General features: G+C 36.7%; 1 protein-coding gene across 1 annotated transcript in view; it reads left to right on the top strand.

The window, feature by feature from the left end:
* Nucleotides 1-23,141, top strand: part of LOC121938785 (CD82 antigen-like) — a 45,107-nt gene that overhangs the window by 12,938 nt on the left and 9,028 nt on the right. Inside the window, exons 2-8 of the mRNA XM_088077612.1 lie at nt 3,835-3,906; nt 7,505-7,577; nt 15,283-15,404; nt 16,715-16,789; nt 20,885-20,983; nt 21,795-21,968; nt 22,085-22,168. Coding sequence (XP_087933738.1) covers nt 3,844-3,906; nt 7,505-7,577; nt 15,283-15,404; nt 16,715-16,789; nt 20,885-20,983; nt 21,795-21,968; nt 22,085-22,168 — 690 coding nt within the window. The 5' untranslated portion in view covers nt 3,835-3,843. The remainder of the gene's footprint in view (nt 1-3,834; nt 3,907-7,504; nt 7,578-15,282; nt 15,405-16,714; nt 16,790-20,884; nt 20,984-21,794; nt 21,969-22,084; nt 22,169-23,141) is intronic.

The raw sequence follows: 23,141 nt of genomic DNA, 5'->3' as shown, positions 1-23,141 counted from the left end.
CGTGACTCGGTTTACGTATTCGAGTATTTCGAGTATTTAATTTAAACTTTGAAACGTTCCAGACGCTCGACTTTTTCGATGTAATTTTTCTCACGACTTTGAAACTGTCCACGTTGTCGGACTAAAAGCTGCTGATGACGCTCGATGACCGCTAGTCAGAAAATTATAATCGTGTTTCCATCGTAGGATCTCGTTTACGGGGACGGCCTCGCGGTCGCTCCGCTCAGTCTGTGAGTCGCCATCACAGTTCAGCTCCTCAGTACACCGCGGTGGAATCTGGAGTCGACGTTTTCTGTCTACGACAGCGTCGATCGCGATGTAATCGTCCTTCTTCTTCGTCCTCTGCTGAGTTTTCAGCTGTGATGTCTGTTCGTCGATGTGATGTCGTGATGTCGAATTCGTTTTTCCGTTTTGGTCGCGTCGATGAGCTTTGAGGTCGTGAAGTGGAAAAAAGTTTCCACACGTGAATTGATAAAAAGTTTCTTTGATCAAACGTCAACTTTTGGCAGCCATGTTTATGAATTTATGACATCGAGTCGGTGACTCGTGTTCGAAAATGATCTCCGAGTTGCTGAGTTCAATCAAACTTTATTTGTGGAGCACTTTTCATACAAAAATAATTTAGCACAAAGTGCTTTGCATACAAACAGATTAATTAAAGAAAAATACATGACCCCAAATTAAATTAAATTAAAATAGAAATTAAAACGCAGCATTGTTTGTATTTCACTGAAGATGTTTGCAGCTGCTCAGAGAAAATGAGGACTAGAACGACGACTCGGCCGACGACTAAAACGACTCGATGAAATTCATCTTCGATTTTAAGACGATCAGATTTTTTGACTAAAATCTCGCAGAGATTCAGAGAGAAATCATCGGTCAGCTGAGAGAAGAAGAGCTCCGACTGTTCAAGTATTTTCTTATTTTCCAACTCTGTGTGTGTGTGTGTGTGTGTGCGTGTGTGCGTGTGTGTGTGTGTGTGTGTGTGTGGGCGGTCAATGGTGACCTCTGTGTCTAACTGGGACTCGTTGACCTCTGAGTGGACAGACAGCCCAGTTTAGAGTGTGTGTGTGTGTGTGTGTGTGTGTGTGTGTGTGTGTGTGTGTGTGAACTGGGTCAGAGTGTGTGGCAGCGGCTCAGAGTCGACCTGCTTCTGTTTGCGTCCGACCGTCATTTTAAAATCACTCGTCGTTTCTCGGTGCTGAAAGCTCTCTAACGAGGACGGCGTGTTTCTCTGTTTCTGTTTTCGAGCTGCTGCACGTTTCTGAGCGTGAAACTCCGCGAATCCTCCTCCCCGTGGTTTTATTTAAACGGCGTTTAGAAGAATTTGCCGCATTCAACAACTTTGATAGATTAATTGAAACATGGTGCACATTCCTGCATGTTTTCTCTTCGCTCAGCAGCTGCAGCACAAACACGCTCCGTGGCACTTCTGCTAAATTTAACTGAGCCTTTGTTTCAGGATTTTTTTTTCTTACCCAGAAATAGGCGACATAAATTTAGTCCAGACGCCCTTGAAGGCACCAGAGTGCCTTCAAAAAAGATGCATTTGGTGAAATTATTAAAATATAAGCAAGAAAAACAAAAGCAGACATACTCCGTTAACAAATGTCGGTATTTCGTGCCCTGAAAGAAGTGAATACTTTTCAAATCCTACCGAATTTTTTGAAATTTTATTTAAAAAAGCAACAAAATTTCTGCCCCAATATTCACCATACACACCTCGATCCAATCAAACAGGAATCAAGACAAAAGCAAGAACAGATCAGTCTGAATAAACTGATACACACGACACATTTTCAAATTTCAATATAAAAAATAATAAAAAAAACAAAACCAAATTTAACAGATTTAGTCGCGGATGATAAGGATACAGTGTTCAGGTGGCAGCAACACATCGCATCAGGGGTCGATCGATTTTTTTTGACAGTCGAGTTATAACAGTTTCTGATACCTCCGAAACAAAGAAGACCGACAAATACTGTCAGTAAAACTCTGAAAAAGACAAATACTGTCAATAAAACACTAAAAAAGACAAATACTGTCAGTAAAACTGTGACTGCGGAGCAGAGCTTCACATAAAGTGGCGTTGAAACGTCCAGACTGCCTCTCAGGTTTGGGGCTGCTCTGTTTACGGCCTGTAATTCCTTCCATCTGGCCTCGCCGTTTGCCAAAATGTCTTTCTCGTTGCATATTCTCTCCCCTCTGTCCTCCCCTCAGGTGCCCCCCCCTTAAACTGGCACAGGCCGTCCTGTAACAGTAACCCATTTACAGGAAAATGGGTCGGATCCACGGCGCCGAGCTCACGCTACAGAGCCGCACTGCCAGAGGAAACAGCGAGCCGCCGCCATGTTTCACCCAGATTCTCATAGATTTATTGGACAGTAAGAGGCCGATACTGTACGAGGGAGGAGGAGGAGGAGGAGGAGGAGGAGGGGGAGGAGGAGCAGCAGGAGGAGGAGCAGCAGGAGGAGGAGGGGGAGGAGGAGGAGGAGGAGGAGGATGATTTTTATTTTATTTTTTTAAATGAGCCGCGACAGAAAAGTCAAAGAAACTTTCCAGTTGGATGTTTTTTTATGTGAATTTAATACTTTCACTTTAGTGACTCATTTTCTTAGTTTATCGTTTATATCGAAATTATTAGATTATTAATTATCAGAAAGAAAGAAATATTTATTTTTAATTTGACACACTGAAAATCAATAAATATCAGAAACACTTCATTGCTCACTTTTATGTAAAGAATATATCCGATATTTAATTACTCATTTGGCCAATCACCGATGTCGATATATCCACTTTTTTGGACCTTTTTTTTTTTTTTTTTTTTGGCAAACTATACTTTTCTATTTGTATTGAATACTATGTTAGGACATGATTTATCACTTTATTTTTAAATATATGTATTTGTTTGTTTTTTGACATTTTTATTGGATACTATTCTTAGTATTTTTATTACTTTTACTTTTTGTATGGCATGTTTCTTTTACTTTTTGGGCATACTATACTAAGACACTTTTTCAAATATCATACTATGACATCACTTTTTTCAATTTTTTTTTTACATTTTTTTGTCATGCTGTACCGACCTTTAATCAAATACTATACTGGAGTATAAATCATTTTTACCAGTATATTTACTGTAGTAGCGGCTCTCTGTAGTCGTCCTGTGGCTCGACGTCATTTCACTGCCGTGTTTTATGATTTTTATTCTCATATTTTTTGTGTTTCTGTGTGTTTCTGTGTGTGTTGTGTAATAAGAGGAGTTAATCTGATTTGTTTGTAACAGACAGAAGAAAATCGTTTTCTCGTTTGTGATTTTTTCGGTTGTATTCTGCCGTAAAGAGAAGCCGTCCGACATAATCTGCAGATATTAAAAAACACTTCGATGTCAGACTAACATCTTAAAGACAAAGTAATCTGATTACAGCAGGCGTGCTGACTGATCTTTGCTGATCGTGGAGCTCCTTTAGTTGTACTTTTATTACACTGACGTCGGTAAATTCGGGTCACAGGATCTGTCGCTGAGCGGCGGCGTCGTCTGCGGGTCACAGAGGGCGTGACCTCTCGCCCCTCCGCGCTCGCAGATTGAGATTGTGATCTTACTGGTTTTGCGGGTGTAATCCTGCAGGATTTGAGTCCCCCAGTCCTCGGTCCTGATCAGCGGGCCAGCTTAGCCTCGGAGGTCTCTGCTGCCGCAGCATCTGTCGCCGCTCGTTGACATCACGCTCCTCCCCGCGGCCTCGCCAACGCTTCGCTCTCACGCACAAAAACTCCACCTGTTCACTTAATAACGTTACATTAAAACTCACCTGACTGTTTTTGTGTCTGCAGATCAGCATCATGGGGAAAGGCTGCCTCACAGCGACCAAATACTTCCTGTTCCTCTTCAACCTCATCTTCTTCGTGAGTATTTTATCTTCTGTTCATCATTTCTCATTAAAGGAGAAATGCACCGTTTTAACTCACTGTTAAGGGGCTGTTCTCGCTGCACGTCGTGGTTACATGTTTGTTTTATGAAGAATCACGGCGTCATGCTGGAAGGACGACTTCAGTTTGGGAATCGGCTCCTTAAATAGAATAGAAATACTTTATTAACCCCGTGAGGGAATCATAAATTGTTTCGTTACAGCAGCAAATAAGAGAGCAGAAACTGAATAAAATATTCAATAAAAAGGCAAAATAATGCAAATATATATATATATAAATATATATATATATACACAAAGGAAGGCAGTTAACATATAATAAAATAGAGTCGAATAAAATAAAATAATAAAGATGTACAGAGAACAAAAAAAGGCAGAAAAGTTAAAAAGAGCAATAAGAATAAGTGTGCAGAAAGTGAAGGTGGATGTGAAAACTAATATTGTGTAACATTACTTAGATACAGTGAAGCACCTGACTGTTTTTACTTCATTATATATTTATTATAATTTTAATATACGTTTTGTGGGTTTGTTTGTCTTGTTTCTTTGAACACGACACGAGTTCTTCAACATGTTTGAGTCAACAAAGCTGTCGGCTCTCTTTTGTTTGAATTATTTTTTTATTGAATTAGTGTTTTTGAGAGGAAAAAACGTGTGATATATATTATGTAATATTTCAGATATAATTCTGTAAAAATTCTCTTTGTGGAAATAAAACATTAAATAATAAGAAAAAGAATCACACAGTTACGTAAAATAAAATAAGATTACTATAACTAATTACTATACTAAAAATCCACATCACCGCCTTTCCCATCATTTAAAGAGTCTCGACGAGATTTTGTGTGTTTTGACGGTAAATTGCTTCAGTTCTGAGATTAAGAAAAGTTCATTCACCATCTCTGAGTTTTAGTCACAGACCACGAGTTTGTGGCCTCGTTACCACAGTGATACTCACTTTATCGTTTCCTCTCTGTCGCTCTTCTTCTGTGGAAATGTGATCTGTGATCTGAGGTCGAGAGCTTCTTAGCAACACACACACACACACACACACACACACACACACACACACACACACACGTGCGTCACATTCTGTGTGAACTGATCTGAAAAACTGAGCAGCCTCGTATTCAGCGCGTACATTTATGACCGTATGCTCGGGAATGCAACTATACCATTAACCCTTTGCAGCCTGACCAGGTTGGTTGGATTTCTTTCAAAAACATGAGCAAATAAAAATGTACAAGAGCAACTTGGGAGGAAATTATTAAAAGATGATAAAGAAAATGACCTGAATACTGGTTATAAAAGAGGGGTACTTAAAAAAAAAAAATTAAAAACTAGAGAAAAGTGTCCAGAAGGCTATATTTATGTTTTTCCAGTTATATATTTCCAATTTTGTGACAGAAAAAATACACATTTTCTGTAATTTTTTGCATTTTTTTCATGCATTTATTTAATTTATATTTATTTTTATTTTAATTTTTTGTTTGTTTATTTTCAGGAATTTTTCTTGGAAATTTTTACCAATTTCTTGTGTGTGAGTTAAAGTTAACTTAATGTGTTGTTAAGTTAATCATTTGCAAGAACTGAGTTGAAAGTTATAAGATAATTAAAATAAGAACTAAAAAACGTTTATAAATGTAGTTTTCTGGGCATTTCCCCTGTTTTAGGATAATATCAAGTAATCGCCGCTGCAGCTCATTTTCGGCTCATTTTTTGGACACCTTTGTCTCATTTCTTGCCCCAAGTTGCTCATTATGTTTTTTTCTCATGTTTTCTAAAGAAATCCGATCAGTTTTCTGATGTTTCAGAGATGAAAGCTTGTGAAAGGCGTCTGAACGCAGCTCAAGAAAACTGATGTTGATCCAGGTGTTAAAGGGTTAAAAAAGGACAGTGCAAAAAAAACAAAAAAACACAATATATAAAAATGCCAGAATCAGCCAGGAGACGGTTTTTATCTGTAGTCTGTCAGTGAAGGTTTTACACAAAGCTTCAAAAAATCAACAAAATAAAATAAACAAAAATAAAAAATAAGACAAAAAAACCCCAAAATAAACAAAATTAAAATACAGTTAATGAAGAAATAAGACAAAAAACAAAATAAATGAAAATACAATACAGTACATGAAAAAATATGAGAAAAAATTAAATAGAATATCATAAATGAAAATAAAATAAAAGAAATGAAATCGAAATAAAATGTAAAAAATGAAAATAAAACAAAACAGTCAAAAAAGAACAAGACATGCAATTTAAATACTGGAAGAGAATAAACAAAATTTACAGCTCATTCACAGAAATTTGTCTGTTTTTCTTCCCCAAAGTTGTATCTATTATTGAATAATAATAATAATGTAATTTTATTTAGGCAAAATTCACAATGAAACATTTACCTTATTTAAAACGGAGCAGCTGTTTTCCTCCTGAGGGGCAGGTAGGTGGAATAAATTAATCAATGACAGAATTTGATTAATAAAGTACAAAACATCAGTTCATTTTCCAGCTCACTGAATCATGAAAAATCTCAGGTTTAATATAAATTTGTCAGTCACATTTTATTTATATTGAACTGAAGCTTCTCATGTTATCGTCATTTTTTAATTTTAGTGACAAAATGTAGTAATGGATCCTGTCAGGCTGTAAACAGGAGCTCCAGCTGCTGACGTCACGTCTTCGTGGTTTTTTTGGGGGTTTTTAAAATAATTAAAGCACTTCACATTGCAAAGTTATTTTCAGACAGTAACCTCTCTCAGACTATTTTTGGGACAGTGAAGCTCTTCAAACTAAAATATTTAGTCTCGTGTTTTGAGCTGTGAAATCCCGGAACAATAAAAAATTAATAAATGTCAGTGTCACGGAGGCGTCGCATCGCTGCACACGTTAAATATTTAATAATCAGGCCTGCGTGTGCACAGACACTGAAGCCACGCCGGCATCTGAGTGACCTGGATCTTAACTTGGACCTGGAAGATTTTTTCCTAAATGCTTCAAATACATTTTTAAATGTTGTCTTAATCATTTCTGTAGTTGCTTTTATTTATTTATTTATTTTTATTTATTTTATTTTTTGTTTTTATTTTATTTTATTTGAATTAATTTAATTGTATTTAATTTAATCTTTTTTGTTTGTTTTTTTTAAAAATGCATCATTTGTCACATTTTTTTAATATTTAACACTTTGAAACCTAGATGGATGTCGCTTTTCTTGTGCTGCCTTCAGACGCCTTAAAAATGCATTTAAAACTTTAAAGCTGTGATTGTTTTCGAAAACATGGGAACAAGGAAATGAGAAACTTGGCAAGAAATGTTACACGAATTGCAAGAAATCTGTTGATTGAGAAAATTCATATTTAAAAGGCTATTTAAAAAAAAAAAAAAAAGCAAAGAAAAACTAACTTTTTATAATAATCTTATTATATATTTTAAGTTATGAAATTATTGAGCACTATTTCCATGTAATTTTTTACATCCTTTTAATTTTTTAATTTATTTAATTTTAATCAATTTCTCATTTATTTATTTTGTGTGTGTGTGTGTGTGTGTGTGTGTGTGTGTGTGTGTGTGTCCTCCAGCTGTGCGGAGCTGTCATCATGGGCTTCGGACTCTGGCTCCTGCTGGACAATCAGAGCTTCATCGTCGTCCTCAGTGAGTCCCTCTTTCACGTTTCTGTGATGTATCTTTATTAACCCTTTAACATCAGTTTTCTTGTGCTGCATTCAGACATCTTTCGTTAGCATTTAAACCTCTGAAACCTCAGAAAATTGGTTTGATTTCTTTGCTTAATAAGGCAATGAAATGGCAAAAAAATAGGGAAAATAAAATAACTGGAAAATTTGTTTGTGTAGAGAAATGTTCAGAAAACTATGATTATGATTATAATTATAATTACATTAAAAAAACATTTTATATATATATTAATTTATTATTATTATTATTATTATTATATTCAATTATTTATATAGATTTATATTTTAATTTTATTTTTCATTTTATTAAAAAAAATAAATTTGTATAATTTAATTATGTTTATAACATTAAAACAATTCACACAATACTCACTGTACTACCAACACATCACACACCGTCAACACACCAAAAACAGATGAAACAAAACAAAACAATACAAACAAAACAACAAAGACAAGACACTGTCACTTAAATACTATTTTTGTCTGTTTGTTTTGAGGCTTTTGGTTTTGTTTGTTTACATTTTTTTCTTTTTTTATATTTTATATCTAAATTTCAGGTAATTTTCGTGTACCTTCTTCCCATATATTTGACAGAAGTCAAGCTGATTTGCTCCGGTTTCAAAGGGTTAAGGACAAACTATTTGGTACTCCGTCTAAAAAAGGCATGTTGATGATTTGGCTGAGCGTCTCTGCTCAGTCCCTGTCCTCTGTCCTCTGTCCTCTGTCCTCTGTCCCTGAGACGTGTGAGAGGCTGTTTGTCCTGTTTCAGGCTGAGTTTATTCTGCTGATGAAAGTTTCCGTTCAGCCTGAATCCTGCTGCTGTTTTCTGCGTTTGACCTGAATCTTGTATTTGCATGTTTGGTTGTAATGAAATCAGATTTCTGGCCGTAAAGATGAAATCAAACAAACAAAACCGAACGGCCATCGTTGTTTTACCTGGTGAACTTTTCCACTGACGCACGTGTCGAGCTCATGACTTTATCATTATTTTTTGTTTGCACAGTTGAAATATGTTGAACTGTTAACATCCAGGTTACAGACTGAAGTACAGAAGCTTTTCGTTCGTGGCTCTGCACGAGACAAAAACCCGTCCAGTCGGTTCTGAAGCACTTTTCGGACAGAAATCTGTCCAGCTGATCCTTTTCGGACACAATCTTCCTGCAGCATTGAGTTGCACGTTGATGCAATTTCATTCAAAAACATGGGAAAATGACAACCGTGTAAAAATAATTCCACAAATTGCAAGAAAATTGTAGATTTAGAAACTTTTTTTAAAAAAGATAGGGGAAAATATAAAAAATAATATTTAAAATTGTTAGAATGAAATTTTTTTAAATTATTGTAATTTGGTTTTTTTTCAGGTCATTTTCCTTTTGTTTTTTAACTTTCTTTTTTGTTTTTTTTCCCTTGTTTTTCTTTCTTTCTTCCTTTTTTAATTTTCAGGTACTTATCTTGTACTTTTCCTGATTTCTTGCAGTCATTTTTTCTTTTGTGCTCATTGCATTTTTCCCATGTTTCTGAATAACCCAAGCCAGTTTGCTCAGGTTTCAAAGGGTTAAAGTGATAAAGACATTAATGCATCAATGCATCAATAATTATAATGTTATTATTATGTTATTATGTTGTTATTCTGAAATGAGCCATTTGGCAAAATAATTAATAAAATAAATTAACAAAGTTTTGCTCAAACTTAAAGCAGATTTTAGTTCAGTTTAATATATTCGCACTCCATTAAAAATAGTATAAAATCCAAATGAAAAAAGTTAAAATATTAATGCTAATAGTTTATTACTTGTAAGTTAGATTTTGAATGCAGGACTTTTATTTATTAGAGTATTTCTACTCTGTGTTACTGCAGTTTCTTCAGTAAATGCTTTGAATCCTCCTGACGGCAGTTTCACGTGTCAGACAGAAGCTACATTCGTCTGCGTCAGAACCAGATCGACTCTGAAAACATTCACACAGACGACCTTCGTCTGCCGGAGACTTCAGACCCAAACATCGCGTGTCGGGGTGAACGCGTTCGGCTCAGACGTTCGTTCACGCGTCGTGTTGATCAGACCGATGAAGGTCAAACCGACTCGTGACGGCGTCGGCGTGAAAGTTGAGCTCGGTGTGTTTTCACTGGCGTGTTCAGTTAAACACACGTGTTCAACAGATTTCCTCAGTTTCTGTCTGCTGCTGGACTCAGTTTAACCCTTTAAAACCTGACAGCAGTTTTCTCGCGCTGCGTTCAAACGCTTCACACAACTCGGCAAGAAATGTTTCACAAAGAGCAAAAACATTTACATTAAAAAACTTGTTTTATTATTAGAAAATAATCCAAAAAAATGTCAAAATATCCAGAAAGCTTTATTTATAACTGTAATAATTTTATGTTTAAAATTTTATAACAATTTGGCCTCTTTTTTGCTTATTTTTAGGTAATTTTCTTGTTACATTATATCTTATTATTTGCTAATTTTGGGGCCATGTCTTGTGATGTTTTTGAGAGAAATCAGAATAATTTGCACGAGATTCAAAGGGTTTAAAATATTCCTTTAAGACACCAATCTCTCTCTTCCTGTCCTTTTGTCTCCTCCGTCTTTATCTCGTCTGTCCCTCTCCTGCTCTCTGACACTCTGTTCAAACAAATAGTTTCATTACTGCAGCAAGAGTTTAAGTCTTCAGAAACTGGAAAAACATAAAAACTCGTGAAAAAAAGTCGAGTTTTTCCTTTGAGTGAGTCTGAATCGTAGAAACAGTCGGAGTTTATCAGCGAGAGAAGAAGAAGAAAGAGAGGAGCAGTGTGAGCGAGACACAACGGCTCAGAGACGCCTGCAGGAGGAGAAGTGTTGATGCAGAAATATAGAGACAGACATTGAGCTGCTGTAATAGAGAGACTGTGTGTGTGTGTGTGTGTGTGTGTGTGTGTGTGTGTGTGTGTGTTTGTGTGTGTGTGTGTGTGGCGTCACTGAGGACATTTGTCCCTCTCTGCAGGTGTCCTCCCCTCAGACACTGGGCTCTTTCTGCTCCGTCCAGCATCAGCATGCATCACATCAGCCCAGTGCGCTCACCGCCTTACTCATCACATCACTACACACACACACACACACACACACACACACACACACGACATCAGCGGCCTGTGCGAGCAGCGAGGACGGCGGCGGGCGGTTAGCGTGAGTCCAGGGATGTCGAAGTACAGTGGGACAGTTTATCTTTGTGTCTGCACACAAACGAGACGTGTTGATGCTCATCGGGACATTTTCTGACGCCGCCGGCGAACCGTCACTGATGACCACGAATCGATGAGCCGCCTGGCGCTGCCGTAACCTGATGGTACAGAGACGACGGCGCTGAGTCACAACCCGCCTGATATCATCACATATTATGGGATGGATCTGGTTTGATACAACTCCTGTCTGCAGACATCCCATAATAAGTGGTTGAATGCAGCTAAATACATTAACTGAAGTGCAGTTTAGGAGCTTTGCTCGACTACAGTCGAACTGCAAATAAAAGCTCACGATTACCAGCCGGCTGCGGAGACACATTTTGACAAATAAAGGCCCGTCTCTGTTAGAGGCTCGCTCTGGTTACCGTGGTTACCGTGCAGTTTTATTTTTACAGAAGTTCTTCAGACGTATAAAACCGGGTTGCTGACCTGCTGGTAGTGTTGTAGTCAAGATCATACCGAGACCAAGACGTGACCGGGACCAGAGTGTGCCGACACGAAGACACGATATATATATACACACATATATATATATATATGTGTGTGTATATATACTGTATATACACGACCGTATCACAGCTGTGGTGATATACAGTACATCGTCACTCTCTCTCGTGTCATATTACTTTTATTAGTTAACAGTAAAAAGTGACAACAGTTTATGATTTGTTTGTTTATTTAATGATTTTTTTTTGGCTCCACCGACACCGCAACCGCTGGACGTGACAGCTGTTGCCTAGCAACGCATAAACAGTTTCCTGCAGGCTGCCGGCTAACCTGCGTTAGCTCGGTCTGCATGTTCTGCACAGAGCAGCTGCTGAGCGTCACCGACATTTATCTGCGTGTTTTCAGTGAAATCAGAGACTGTTAACGGACACTTTGAGATTCACGAGTTAGTTTGATCAGACGGTTCGTCTCTGCAGCGTGTGTCCGCTCACCGCCGTGACCTCCGTCACCTCCGGTCCCGGATCAGACCGCGTGTGTGTCGGTTTCTCGGGCTGCACGTCCTCGTAACATCTGTGACAGCTGGTTTACTCCCAGTACATTTACCAAAAAAAATGTTTACTTTAAAGGTACTTTACTTACCTTTAAAGGTTTATCAGAAGCCGTCACAGCTGCTCCCTCCTGGCTGCAGGTCGAGGCTTTTTGCATCAGGCAGAATTTTGTTTAGGTATTTTTTGAGCGATGAGCAATCAGACGGGATTTCCTCGCTCTTCAAACGCTTTACAATCCAACCGTCAGTGTGAGCTTAATTAACGGTTTACAACAGCTGTGAGGCGGAGTGATACATGCAGAGTTAAAAGTCCCAGTGACAGAACTAACTTGTGTGTGTGTGTGTATATACTGTATATATATATATATATATGTGTGTGTGTGTATATATATTTATACATACAATTTTAATGGTTTCTGTGAATGGTGACAGCCGTTATCGGCGTGACTGGTTGGACTTTTACACCTAACAGATGTTAACAGATAAATCTGTTGTGGTCTCGATTAAAAATCCGGAGTCCAATTTGTCTCGGAGCTGCACGGGTCGTTTTATCTGGCCGACCCTAAACAACTGTGTGTGTGTGTGTGTGTGTGTGTGTGTAACAGCACATAAACACACACACACTTAGACATGCACACACAGGTTTTCATATCCTGCACCTCCCTCCTCCGCAGCCTGATTTTCCATCATAAACTCTCCTCATTTGTCTCTGTTGCGGTTTGGAGCAGAGCGCCCTGGTTCACTGATCTCCCGGGGATATCCCATGATGCCTTGAGGCCATGACGGGGGGGGGGGGTTGTTGCATTTTTTTGTTGTGAAGCACTTTGAGCTGCATTCCTTGTATGAAAAGAGCTCTATAAATTAAGGTTATTTTTGTTTTTAATTATCATTATTATTATTATTATTATTATTATTATTATTATCATTATTATCATTATTATTGTTATTATTATTATCATTATTATTATTATTATGATTGAAATGGTGCACTGGCTGACTTCAGCTCGCTGATGTTCACAGTCTCTCTCTGTGTAATTGTTCTGCACAGCTGCATCAGATTTGTGGTTCTGTAGTTTTCGATGAACCGTGCTCCGACAGTAAAGAGAGTTTCCTAAAATCCCGCCGCAGCCTTTGAACGTAGCTGAGGACTTCAGCTTCCTGCGTTACGCTGGACTCTGATCAGTCGCCGTCGCGTCGCGCTGCAGACGAACATTTGATTCTGATTTTGGTCATTTCTGTTGATCACGCGCTGCTGCATCAGCTGTTTTCACTTTACTCAAGTTTTTCTTTCTGCTTTAAAACATCCAGAAGATCCGACAAAACCTGTGATACATTTTTAAAAATACTTGTTGGTCTAAAATAAAACGGCCTCTGTGGTCTTTCACCTGACTGAGGATTTAACGTGAAAACATCAAGCCTCGTGCGAAGAGAAATAAGAGAAATATTTCCAGATGCAGCAAAATCTTCACCCAAATCTGCTCCGAACAGCTGAGCTCAGTGCTGAATCCCACTGATCTTAACTCACCTGTCAGCTCAGGTAACGCCCCCGAAACACCATATAAGGGCAGATTTAGTGCCGTGTGCAAAGACTCATGAAAAAGACTGAAGACATGACGCCGAAAAAAGGCTGAAAGAAGAAGAAGAACTTCTGCCGGAGAGAAACTGACATCGGCCTTAAAAAAGTTTTCTGATAACCGTAGTGGAGCAAAAGGCACAATATTTCTGTCTGAATTGTCGAGTAGTAAAAGAAGAAAGTTAGATTAAAATTATCAAGTAATGTAAACGTAACCTCATATATGTATTTAAGTATTTGAGTAAATGTACAGACGGACACACAGCTTAAAAACATGCTCAAATAATTATTCTAACAGTAAAATGAATTGATTTTCTGTTTGTCTAATAATAATAATAATAATAATAATAATAATGATGATAATAATAATAATAATGATAATAATAATCGACAGAATAAACATAAAACAGGCCAGCAGACAAAAAACAAAAAATAAGTTAAAATAAAAAAAATAAGATAAAACTATAAATCATCAACTAAAGTAAGATACAACATTTAAAAAAGAACTGCAGCAGTGTTTAATATAATTTATAATTGATTGATTTTATGTTCGTGTCTTGCACACAACATGCTCCGTCCTCACGGGTTTATAAAACACCCAAAATTACAGTCGCATCCGTCAGATAATTGATTTAATTTCATTTTATTACAAAGATTACGAATTATTTTACAGCTCGGTCTTAAACCAAATATTCTGTCTTTCCTGAGCTTCAGCAGGGAAATATGCAAAAAAAAAAACAACAAAAAACTCGGTGATGACTCGAGAAATCACATCGTCATCGTAAACGGTGCAACAAAACAAAAAACGGTTAAGTTTCTGTTCGTAACTGCACGCAGCGACTTTGTCTTTTGCGTGAATTATACTTCACACAGCGTTCTGCATATAATCATCCTTTATAACACGGTACGTCTGTGGCTTCAGCTCGTATTCAGCAGACCGTTTCTCCTCACACACGTGAAACATCCGGCGTTTTTCTCCTGAATATCACCGAGAAATCTGTTCAGGAAAAATGAGACAAAAGTTTACGATTTTATATAAAAAGTCTGAAAGTTTAGAGAGAAGAGTTAAAAAGAAAGACGAGTTTCAGCTCATAAAACGTACAGCAGGAACCAGAAATCTCCTCAAAGACGTCGAAACTGTTAAAACATCAGCACACTTTATTTTAGACTCGCCGGAGCAGCGGGGTGATCCCTCACCGGCTTCTCAGCCACAAACACTGTCAGCCGTGTGGGTTTTTGTGTATTTTGGATGTCGTCCCGGCAGGAAGCTCTGCTGCCGTCGCTCACATGTTTTCTCGCTCTGTGAATCTGCAAAACTGATTTCACATCCGACAAAAACAGAATCCACAAAGAACTTATTCAGCACCGACTTCATCCGTGCGTTTAGTTTTCTTATAAACAATAAAATTATTCTTTGAAATGTGGATCTCCATCACTTTTTTTGTAGCTTTTTCACATTTTTTTAAACCTTTAAACCAGAAGCAATCTTTTTATTTTTTTGGGAGTTGGGCTTAGAAAATGTATTTATTTATTTGTCAACTAGAGATGTATAAAAAATTAGTGAGTAATTTATAAAAAATCTCTGAAAATTAACTGAAAATTAGCAAAAACAAAAAAAGAGGAAAAGTGCAAAAAAATTATTAGAATATTGTCACATAATTTTAAATATGTAATTATGATAATTATAAATACAGTTTTGAAAAGATTTTTTTAAGTTAGTCTGATGTATTTAGAGAAATCGTTTTGTCGGGTCAGTTAGATCATATCGACTTTAAAATGTGCTGCAGGTTGTCACAGAGTTAACTTTAGTTTAATTTTAGGCAAAGTTTACACTTTATTAAAGTTTTTTAACTCCGTGATCTCGTTTCTCCTCTCAGATAACTCGACGGCTGTGAAGGTGGCGTGCTACGTCCTGATCGGCGTCGGAGCTTTCTCCATGCTCATGGGCTTCCTCGGCTGCCTCGGGGCCATTTACGAGATCCGCTGTCTGCTGGGCCTGGTCAGTGTGTGTGTGTGTGTGTGTGTGTGTGTGTGTGTGTGTGTGTGTGTGTGTGTGTGTGTGTGTGTGTGTGTGTGTGTGTGTGTGTGTGTGTGTTCTGATCATTTAAACATGATGATGAATGATGCAGCTGTGGGACGTCAGGAGGATTTACTGCAGAAATAAAACAGTTTTCATGTTTTCAGAGGATGAAAATCTGTCGTGTATCTGTGGAGTTTCAGACTCGCAGCTGAACTCGAGTCGGCAGAAGTGACGATTATTTCAACTCTGTTTACTGAAATGACGATCGTTAAAGTGTTCGACTGAAAACCTCAAAGAAAAACGAAAATCAAATCGTTTTAGTTAATTCAGCCAATGAATTCATTTTCTGAAAAACATAAGTCATGTTAGGAACGTCAGCCGATCTCAAATAAAATCACTGGATTTTACTCAAATATTGAAATATTAACGTTGTTTTATCATGTTGAATACCATATTTAAATTAATCAAAATTATGCTGTGCAACATAATTATGTAATGTATTTATTGCAGTTAGTGATTCGTCTTCATTATTATTTAGTCATCTTTAAAAAAATATTTCTGCTTTTTTAAATAATATTTTTGCTCTTTTTCAGTAATAAAGTAATCATTTTTATTACAGTAAGATATAGGCTGCCTGTGCTATGGCCTGTTTTATATTTTGCTAGCAATACGTTTATATCTGTAATAAAATATCATCTTTCCCGTGAAAATTATGAGTTTATCCTCACAAAATATTTTCTTGTAATATTATGATTTATTTCCCGTAATATTACAAGTTTATTCTCATAAAATTACAACTTTTTTTCTCTCAAAGCTATTACTTTATTCCCGTAATATTGCAAGTTTATTCTTGTAAAATTATGACTTATTTCCCGTAATATTACAAGTTTATTCTTGTAAAATTAAGACTATATTCTTATAAGATTATGATTTTATTCTCGTAAAATTAGGACTTTTTTCTGTTAATACTATGAATTATTCTCACAAAATTACAACGTTTTTTCTTGGAAAACTATTACTTTATTCCTGTAAAATTTCGTCTTTACTCTCGTTATATTATGAGTTTATTCTCATTAACTTAAGACTTTTTTTCTCATAACACTATGACTTTATTCTTGCAAAATTCTGACTTTATTCTCGTAATATTGCGACTTTATTTTGGAAATCTCACCTTTTTTCCTCCGTTCCTGCTGGTTTGTTGGTTTGTTAGTGTTACTGGTTTTACTGGGACGGCCGTCATGTTCCAGCTGTCTGCAGATGTTGTGAGCAGCTGTTGTTTGTCTCCTCAGTACTTCACCTGCCTCCTGCTCATCCTCATCGCTCAGATCACAGCCGGCGCCCTCATCTACTTCCAGAAGGACACGGTGAGTGATGTCACTTCCTCTTCCTCTCTGCTCCGTCCTCTCTCGCCATGGTGGGCGTGTCCTCCACCTGATTTTGTTGGTCTCACCTGAAAGACGAAGGTCTGCAGGTGATTGTGACAGAAGGAATGTGGAGGTTAGCGGCGCGCCTGTCCGTGACACGCCTCTGCGCTCTGATTGGCCGCTCACGCCCTCGATGTGTCACAACACGCTCAAATATGTGCTGCAACACGAAAACAACACGTGCTGAGAGCAGACGCCGACTCCTCCCTTCAGACCGGCGTCTGAGGGGGACTCGTGTGGTCCGTGTTAACTCTTTGACGCTCAGACTGGCATCAGTTTTCTTGTGCCGCCTTCAGACGCCTTTAACAAACATCTGAAGCTTCGAAACCCGAAAAAAACACGGAGAAAAAGGCAATAAGCCAAATCCATTTCTTGTTAAGTTGCTCGCTGCCACTTTTTTTAATCTTTAGATTAAAAGGTAAAAATCCATTTTTTTATTTTTATTTTTATTTTTACATTTCAGGTATTTTTTTTCCTGAAAGAAAGAAATCAGGCGGATTTGCTCAGGTGTTAAAGGGTTAAAGCAGGCGGCGTTTGGGGCTGCGGCGCCCTCTGCTGGTTTAGATTAAAGATAAACAGGAAGAGCAGCAGAGTAGGTTTTGGTCTTTCTTGGTTTGTCGGTGAGGTTTGAAGACTGTCCTGCCGTAAACCGTCCGCAGACGTTTATCTGCAGAGATTTATGTGTTTTATTTCAAAAACAAAGACAAAAATCATCAACTTTCATTTTTCTGCTTCTCAAAGTTTCCTTTTAGCTCCAAGTGTGATTGTGTTGCACATTTTTCACAAAGAGCAGGTGAATCTGATCGACCTGTCGGGTTTTGAATGTAAATTTAAAGAAATTTCTAAACAATGATGGTTAAGAAAAAGGCAAAACCACACATTTATTTAATTTTATTTAATTTCTTTTAAAACCTTTGGGAGGAGGCAACTTTATGGTACATGGCCTAAAAATTAGTAAAGAAAAAAGTTACAAAAAAATTACCTGAAAATATGCAAATATACGAGTTTAAAAAAAGATTTAAAAGAATGATTTGTGTGAAAATTTTTTTCAAAATCTAAAATTCTTATATAAAATATAGAGTTTTCAGGACATTTTCCCTATTTTTTGTCCTTTTTTTAAAAAATATTTTTATTTTCTCGTTACTTTTTACTACTTTTTTGCAATTTGTGGGATGTTTCTTGAAGAGTGGGTTATTGCCCCTTTTGTTACGTATAAAATCATTATTTTTTTCTGATTTTTCTTTGAGTTAAACACCTAAAAGATGAGTGAGAGACACGTGATACATTTATTTTCCATCCACTGACGCTCTAATCCCTCCTGTCACATCTCCTGCCTCTTGATTCAAATATCACGTTCTTTCTCTATTTTCGTTTAATATTTGGTGAGAGCTCGTTGAGTTGAAACTGTCTCGCAGCTCTCACCATTTCCTCTTCTTCGTTATCTGTTTTATGTGATAAAATCATGTTAATTTCATCAGAGAACAAAATGTAATAAGGAAACCAAAAACCTCTCTGATGACTTAGATTATGTTTCTGTAACGAGATATTAAATTTTACAGCCCGTAAATATTTTAACTTCACGTTTTTCTATGATTTTGTTGGATGATTGTCGACTGAACGGTTAGTTTTCTGCTCAGTGTGCTTCTTTTTTATACTGTAGTTTTATTAATTATGTTAATTTAGTTTTTTGTCATTGTTTGTTCTCCTTAACCCTTTAGACCCTGGATCCTCGTCAGTTTTCTGATTTTTGCTCAGACGTCTTTCGCAAGTTATTTGACCCTTTCAAACTTAAATTGTTTTGATTTCTTTTAATAACGTTGGAAAAAAGTCAATGACCCACTTTTCAAGAAACGTCAAAAATTGCAAGAAATTAGAAAAAAGTGACAAGAAAATTGCCTAAAAAAAATTAAAAACAAAGGACTGTAAGAAAATTACCAAATAATTAGGAAAATGTCCTGAAAACTCTATTTATTATATAATAAGTCTAGATTTATAATTCTGTTACAGAAAAAAAGTATAATAATATATTTCAAACAAGTTATTTTTTAAAATCTTTTTTAAGTCTTTTCTTATTTTTGTGTGTATACACACACACACACACACACACACACAAACACACACACACACATATATATATATATATCTACTTTTTTTTCATCCATTTTTTAAATAATTTTTGGGCCATGTGCTGTTTAGAAAGAAATCAAACCATTTTCTTATGCTTTCAAAGGTGGACACACAAATAAAAGCAAACGAGCCTCACAGCAAGAGCAATGAACACACACACACACACACACACACACACACACACACACACACACACACACACACACACACACACAAAGGCTTCTGCTTTCATGTAAAATTGAAGCGTTTCCTGTCGGCCTGACTGACAGCATGAAGTATTTGACTTTAATGAACGTTAATCAGCACTTTGTGTTTGTGCAGACTTTAATCTGCTCTCTCTCACACACACACACACACACACACACACACACACACACACACACACACATGTTTATTTGGACCCCTGTAATTTCACAGTGATGGTTAAAACGTGTGTTTCTCTGATGCTGCGTTCAGGTCCTGTGAGTTTACGGTAATTGCCAGTTTGCGCGTGACTGCTGTTTATGTTTATGTCGACGTCAGAGTCGTAATTACGGCTCACGTTTGTCTGCGAGCTGCGACGATCACACGGGAGTGTGTGAAACAGCAAACAGAAGGAAATTCAACATAAATGTAATGGATTTAGTTTTATTTTGTAGATTTACTCTGTGTGTATTCATTATCGGACGGTATTATGACCCCATCCACGTTTATTTCGCGCTATATTTCATTTTTGTGTGGTCGTCGGTGGCGACGGCAGACGGTTTTTTTGGCTGTAAACGTCAGTGTCTAAATGCTCGCTCCTGCTCCTCTCTGTCCTGATGAAAAGTTATCCGACATGTCCCGCACATTTTCTGGCCGTCGCTGCTTTGATTAACGCGGCTGTGGGAGGATTTTTGGGGAATGTGAGTAAAAACGGTGAGACGGACTCCGGCTGGACGTCCCTGCTCCTGTCTCACGTCTACAAACGTAAAATAATGATTTGCTCTTTTATGGTTCTCTTTGTAAAACCTCTCAGACTCAGCAGGAGTTTGTTCTCTCTCATCTATAAATTATCTGAACAGAAAAACCCGAAATGCTACAAAAAAGGGATTCGGTTCAGATTTCCGTTTATTGTATCTGAGCTTTTGTTGGACGTATTATTTCGAGGAAAAACTCGCTTTAAAACGAAGAAAAGCGCAGATATCTGCTTTCCCAGTGCTCGCTGGAGACCTTGACTGTCTCGCCGTTTGAGAAAAGATTTAGAAACAATCTCAGTCAAAATCCCCTGCGTCTGCTCTCATTAACCCTTTAAACCCCGAGGCACATTTTACAAGCTGTTTAACCCTTTAAAACCTGAGCAGGTTGGTTTGATTTCTTTCAAAAACATGAGGGAGGAAAGCAGTGAGCACAATGGCAGAAAAAATAAGTCAGAGGAACAAGAAAACAACCTGAAAATTAGTTGTTAAAAAAGGTATAAATGTATATATATATATATATATATATGTGTGTGTGTGTGTGTGTGTCCTGAAAACTATATTCATAATTATTACAATTATATATTTAAAATTAGTAGTAGTAGTAGTAGTAGTAGTAGTAGTAGTAGTAGTAGTATGAAGTGCTCAGTTTTGGATTTTTTACTTTATTTACTTTTGGGTTTTTTTATTGTTGTAATTTTGTCTTGTTTTTATTTCTTGGCTTCATTTTTGCTTTTTCAATTTTTGAAGCACTTATTAGTATTGGTAAATTATTAATTTTTTTTACATTTTTTAAAATTTATTTATTGATTTTTATTATTATTTTATTCTGTTTTTTTTTTTTTTTGGTCGGTCGCAACTTTACCGTCAGTGAGCAACTTTAGTCGTCTACAGAACGTCACAAAGCTAAGCCAATTTTCTTTCTCCAAATTTAACCTATATTTTAATAAACACCACAAACCTGTTTCTGCAGTTAAATAAAGAAATGTCGAAGATCGTCACCAAAGTGCTGGCCAACTACCCCGGAAACAACTCGACCACGGAGCAGGCCTGGGACTTCATCCAGAGGAACGTGAGTGGGAAGCACTGATCTGGAATTATTCGCTTTTTTTTTTTAATTTTTTATTCATTTGTATTTTAATGTACATTTTAATATTTTTAATATTATATATTATTATAGATTTTTCATATTTATATTTTATGTAATATTTATTTAATATTATTAAGTTTTTATTTGTACTAAAAAAAATTCTCTTTACTTTAGTTTCAGTTAATTTGCAGAGTGAGTTTGCTGGTTCCAGTTTAGGTTTTTTTGAAACAAATCTTTTTATAGATGATAACAATTAATCGACAATCAATTCATCTGTCATGAAGTATTTAATTGTTCATGGAAATTTAGGCAATTAATCAAAAGTCTATGAACTGCTGTCACAGTAAATACAATATGCTGCTTTTAGCTTTGACTGAGAAAAAATATCATTTGGTATTGTTTGAAATTAGCAGCGTTTTTATATTCTTTTCGATTAAGGAAAGTGCTTTGCAACCCTTTTTTTTGTTTTTTTTCCAGGGCTAATTTTAGTTGTATTATAATCTGGGGGGATTCATCAGGAGCAAATTTTAAGGAGTTCAGAATATTTATTACAAAACAAAATCAACACTTTGTCTCACAGTCATGTAAATACCTTAAAGCCTAATTTACTTTGATTTATTTTAAATCTCATCTTTTTTTGCTTTGATATAATTTATCGATCTTCTTTTTCGTGTTTGCTGGAGCTAATTTTGAACCATCAATTCGTGATTATTTTCACAGTGAACTTATTTTCTATTTTTAAGTTATTTTTTGATTATTTTTTCTAACATTGTGCCCAAATCTGAACGTGCAGATGGAGTGCTGTGGCTGGAGCGGCCGTGACGACTGGAGCGGTAACATGGTGATCTTCAACAGCTCCCAGATGCTGTTTCCCTGCTCCTGCCAGAACATCTCGCTCGCCACCGGAAACTTCTCCGACAGCGGCTTCTGTGAGGCTCAGACGCCCGACTGGCCCGTCTACGACGTGGTACGCTCTCTTTTTTTTAATGTTGTCTTACCTGTTTCCCGTCACCTGGCTGAGCTCCTCGTTTATTTCTGTATTTATTCATTCGTTCGTTCATTGTGAGGGTGAATCTGTTTCAGGGCTGCGCCGACAGCGTGGAGAGCTGGCTGCTCACCAACATCGGGGTCGTGCTCGGGATCTGCCTCGGAGTGGCTCTGATCGAGGTACCTGCTCCCAAAAACACGATGTCTCGGTCTGTTTTTAGCCTCATCACCAAAAATGTAGATTCACTGTGGAGACAAATGTCCAGTTTTACTTTAGTCTGAGCTTTTTAAAATCAGCCTTTTTCTCATCAAAATCAAACATGGATACATTTTATTTTATTTTATTTTTCAAACTATAAAATATGAAAATATTGAATATTTATATTATATAATTTTTTTGAAGATATAAAATGCATTGAAAATATTAAATATTTAAAAGATGTAAAATATATTGAACATCTAAAATGTTTTGAAGATCTAAAATATCTTAAGGATATGATTTTTTTTTTAAAAAAACAATTTTTTTAAACATAAAATATGTGGAAGAAATGTTTAAAATATATTAAAAATATAAAATATTTTTAGGATAGAAAATATTTTTAAGAGAATATTTTGAAGATCTACAAATATTTTAAAAATAAACAAATATTTTGAAGATATAGTGACTTGTTCTTAACAAAAACAACAAAACGAACCTAAGCCACTGAGGGGCTGCTGCTACCTGCTGAGACTGATAATTGACGCGTCCGTCGTCTTCCGGGTCCAATGAATCCAACACTTCTTGTAATCATCCACATTTATTTATAAACGCTCTTGACACAATGCGCCGATAATTGAACTGCACATACAAACAAAAGGGCTCACATATTTGCCACAACGCATAAATAAAGTCGACGACCACGATCCGACGTGACGTGACGTGACGTGACGGTCAAAAAACTGTTTGCTCTCTCATTCAGCAGCACACCTGCTGAGTAATTACGTCTTGCTCTATTTAATCATTCCTGCCCACACAGTGCAGAGCGCCACCTACTGTGGCTTCCAGACAAACAAAAAAAAATAAACACAAATACACATAACCCAAAAAATGGCTCTAACACGCCGGCCCCTAATTGTAAATGACAGCTGACATTACAATTACCTTCAAAATTTA

This window comes from Plectropomus leopardus, chromosome 1 (genome assembly GCF_026936395.1).
Source record: "Plectropomus leopardus strain MGB_pleo_1.0 chromosome 1, ASM2693639v1, whole genome shotgun sequence".
Lineage (NCBI taxonomy): Eukaryota > Metazoa > Chordata > Actinopteri > Perciformes > Serranidae > Plectropomus > Plectropomus leopardus.
The sequence above is the reverse complement of the archived record's forward strand: the minus strand, read 5'-3'. Positions and strand labels throughout refer to the sequence as shown.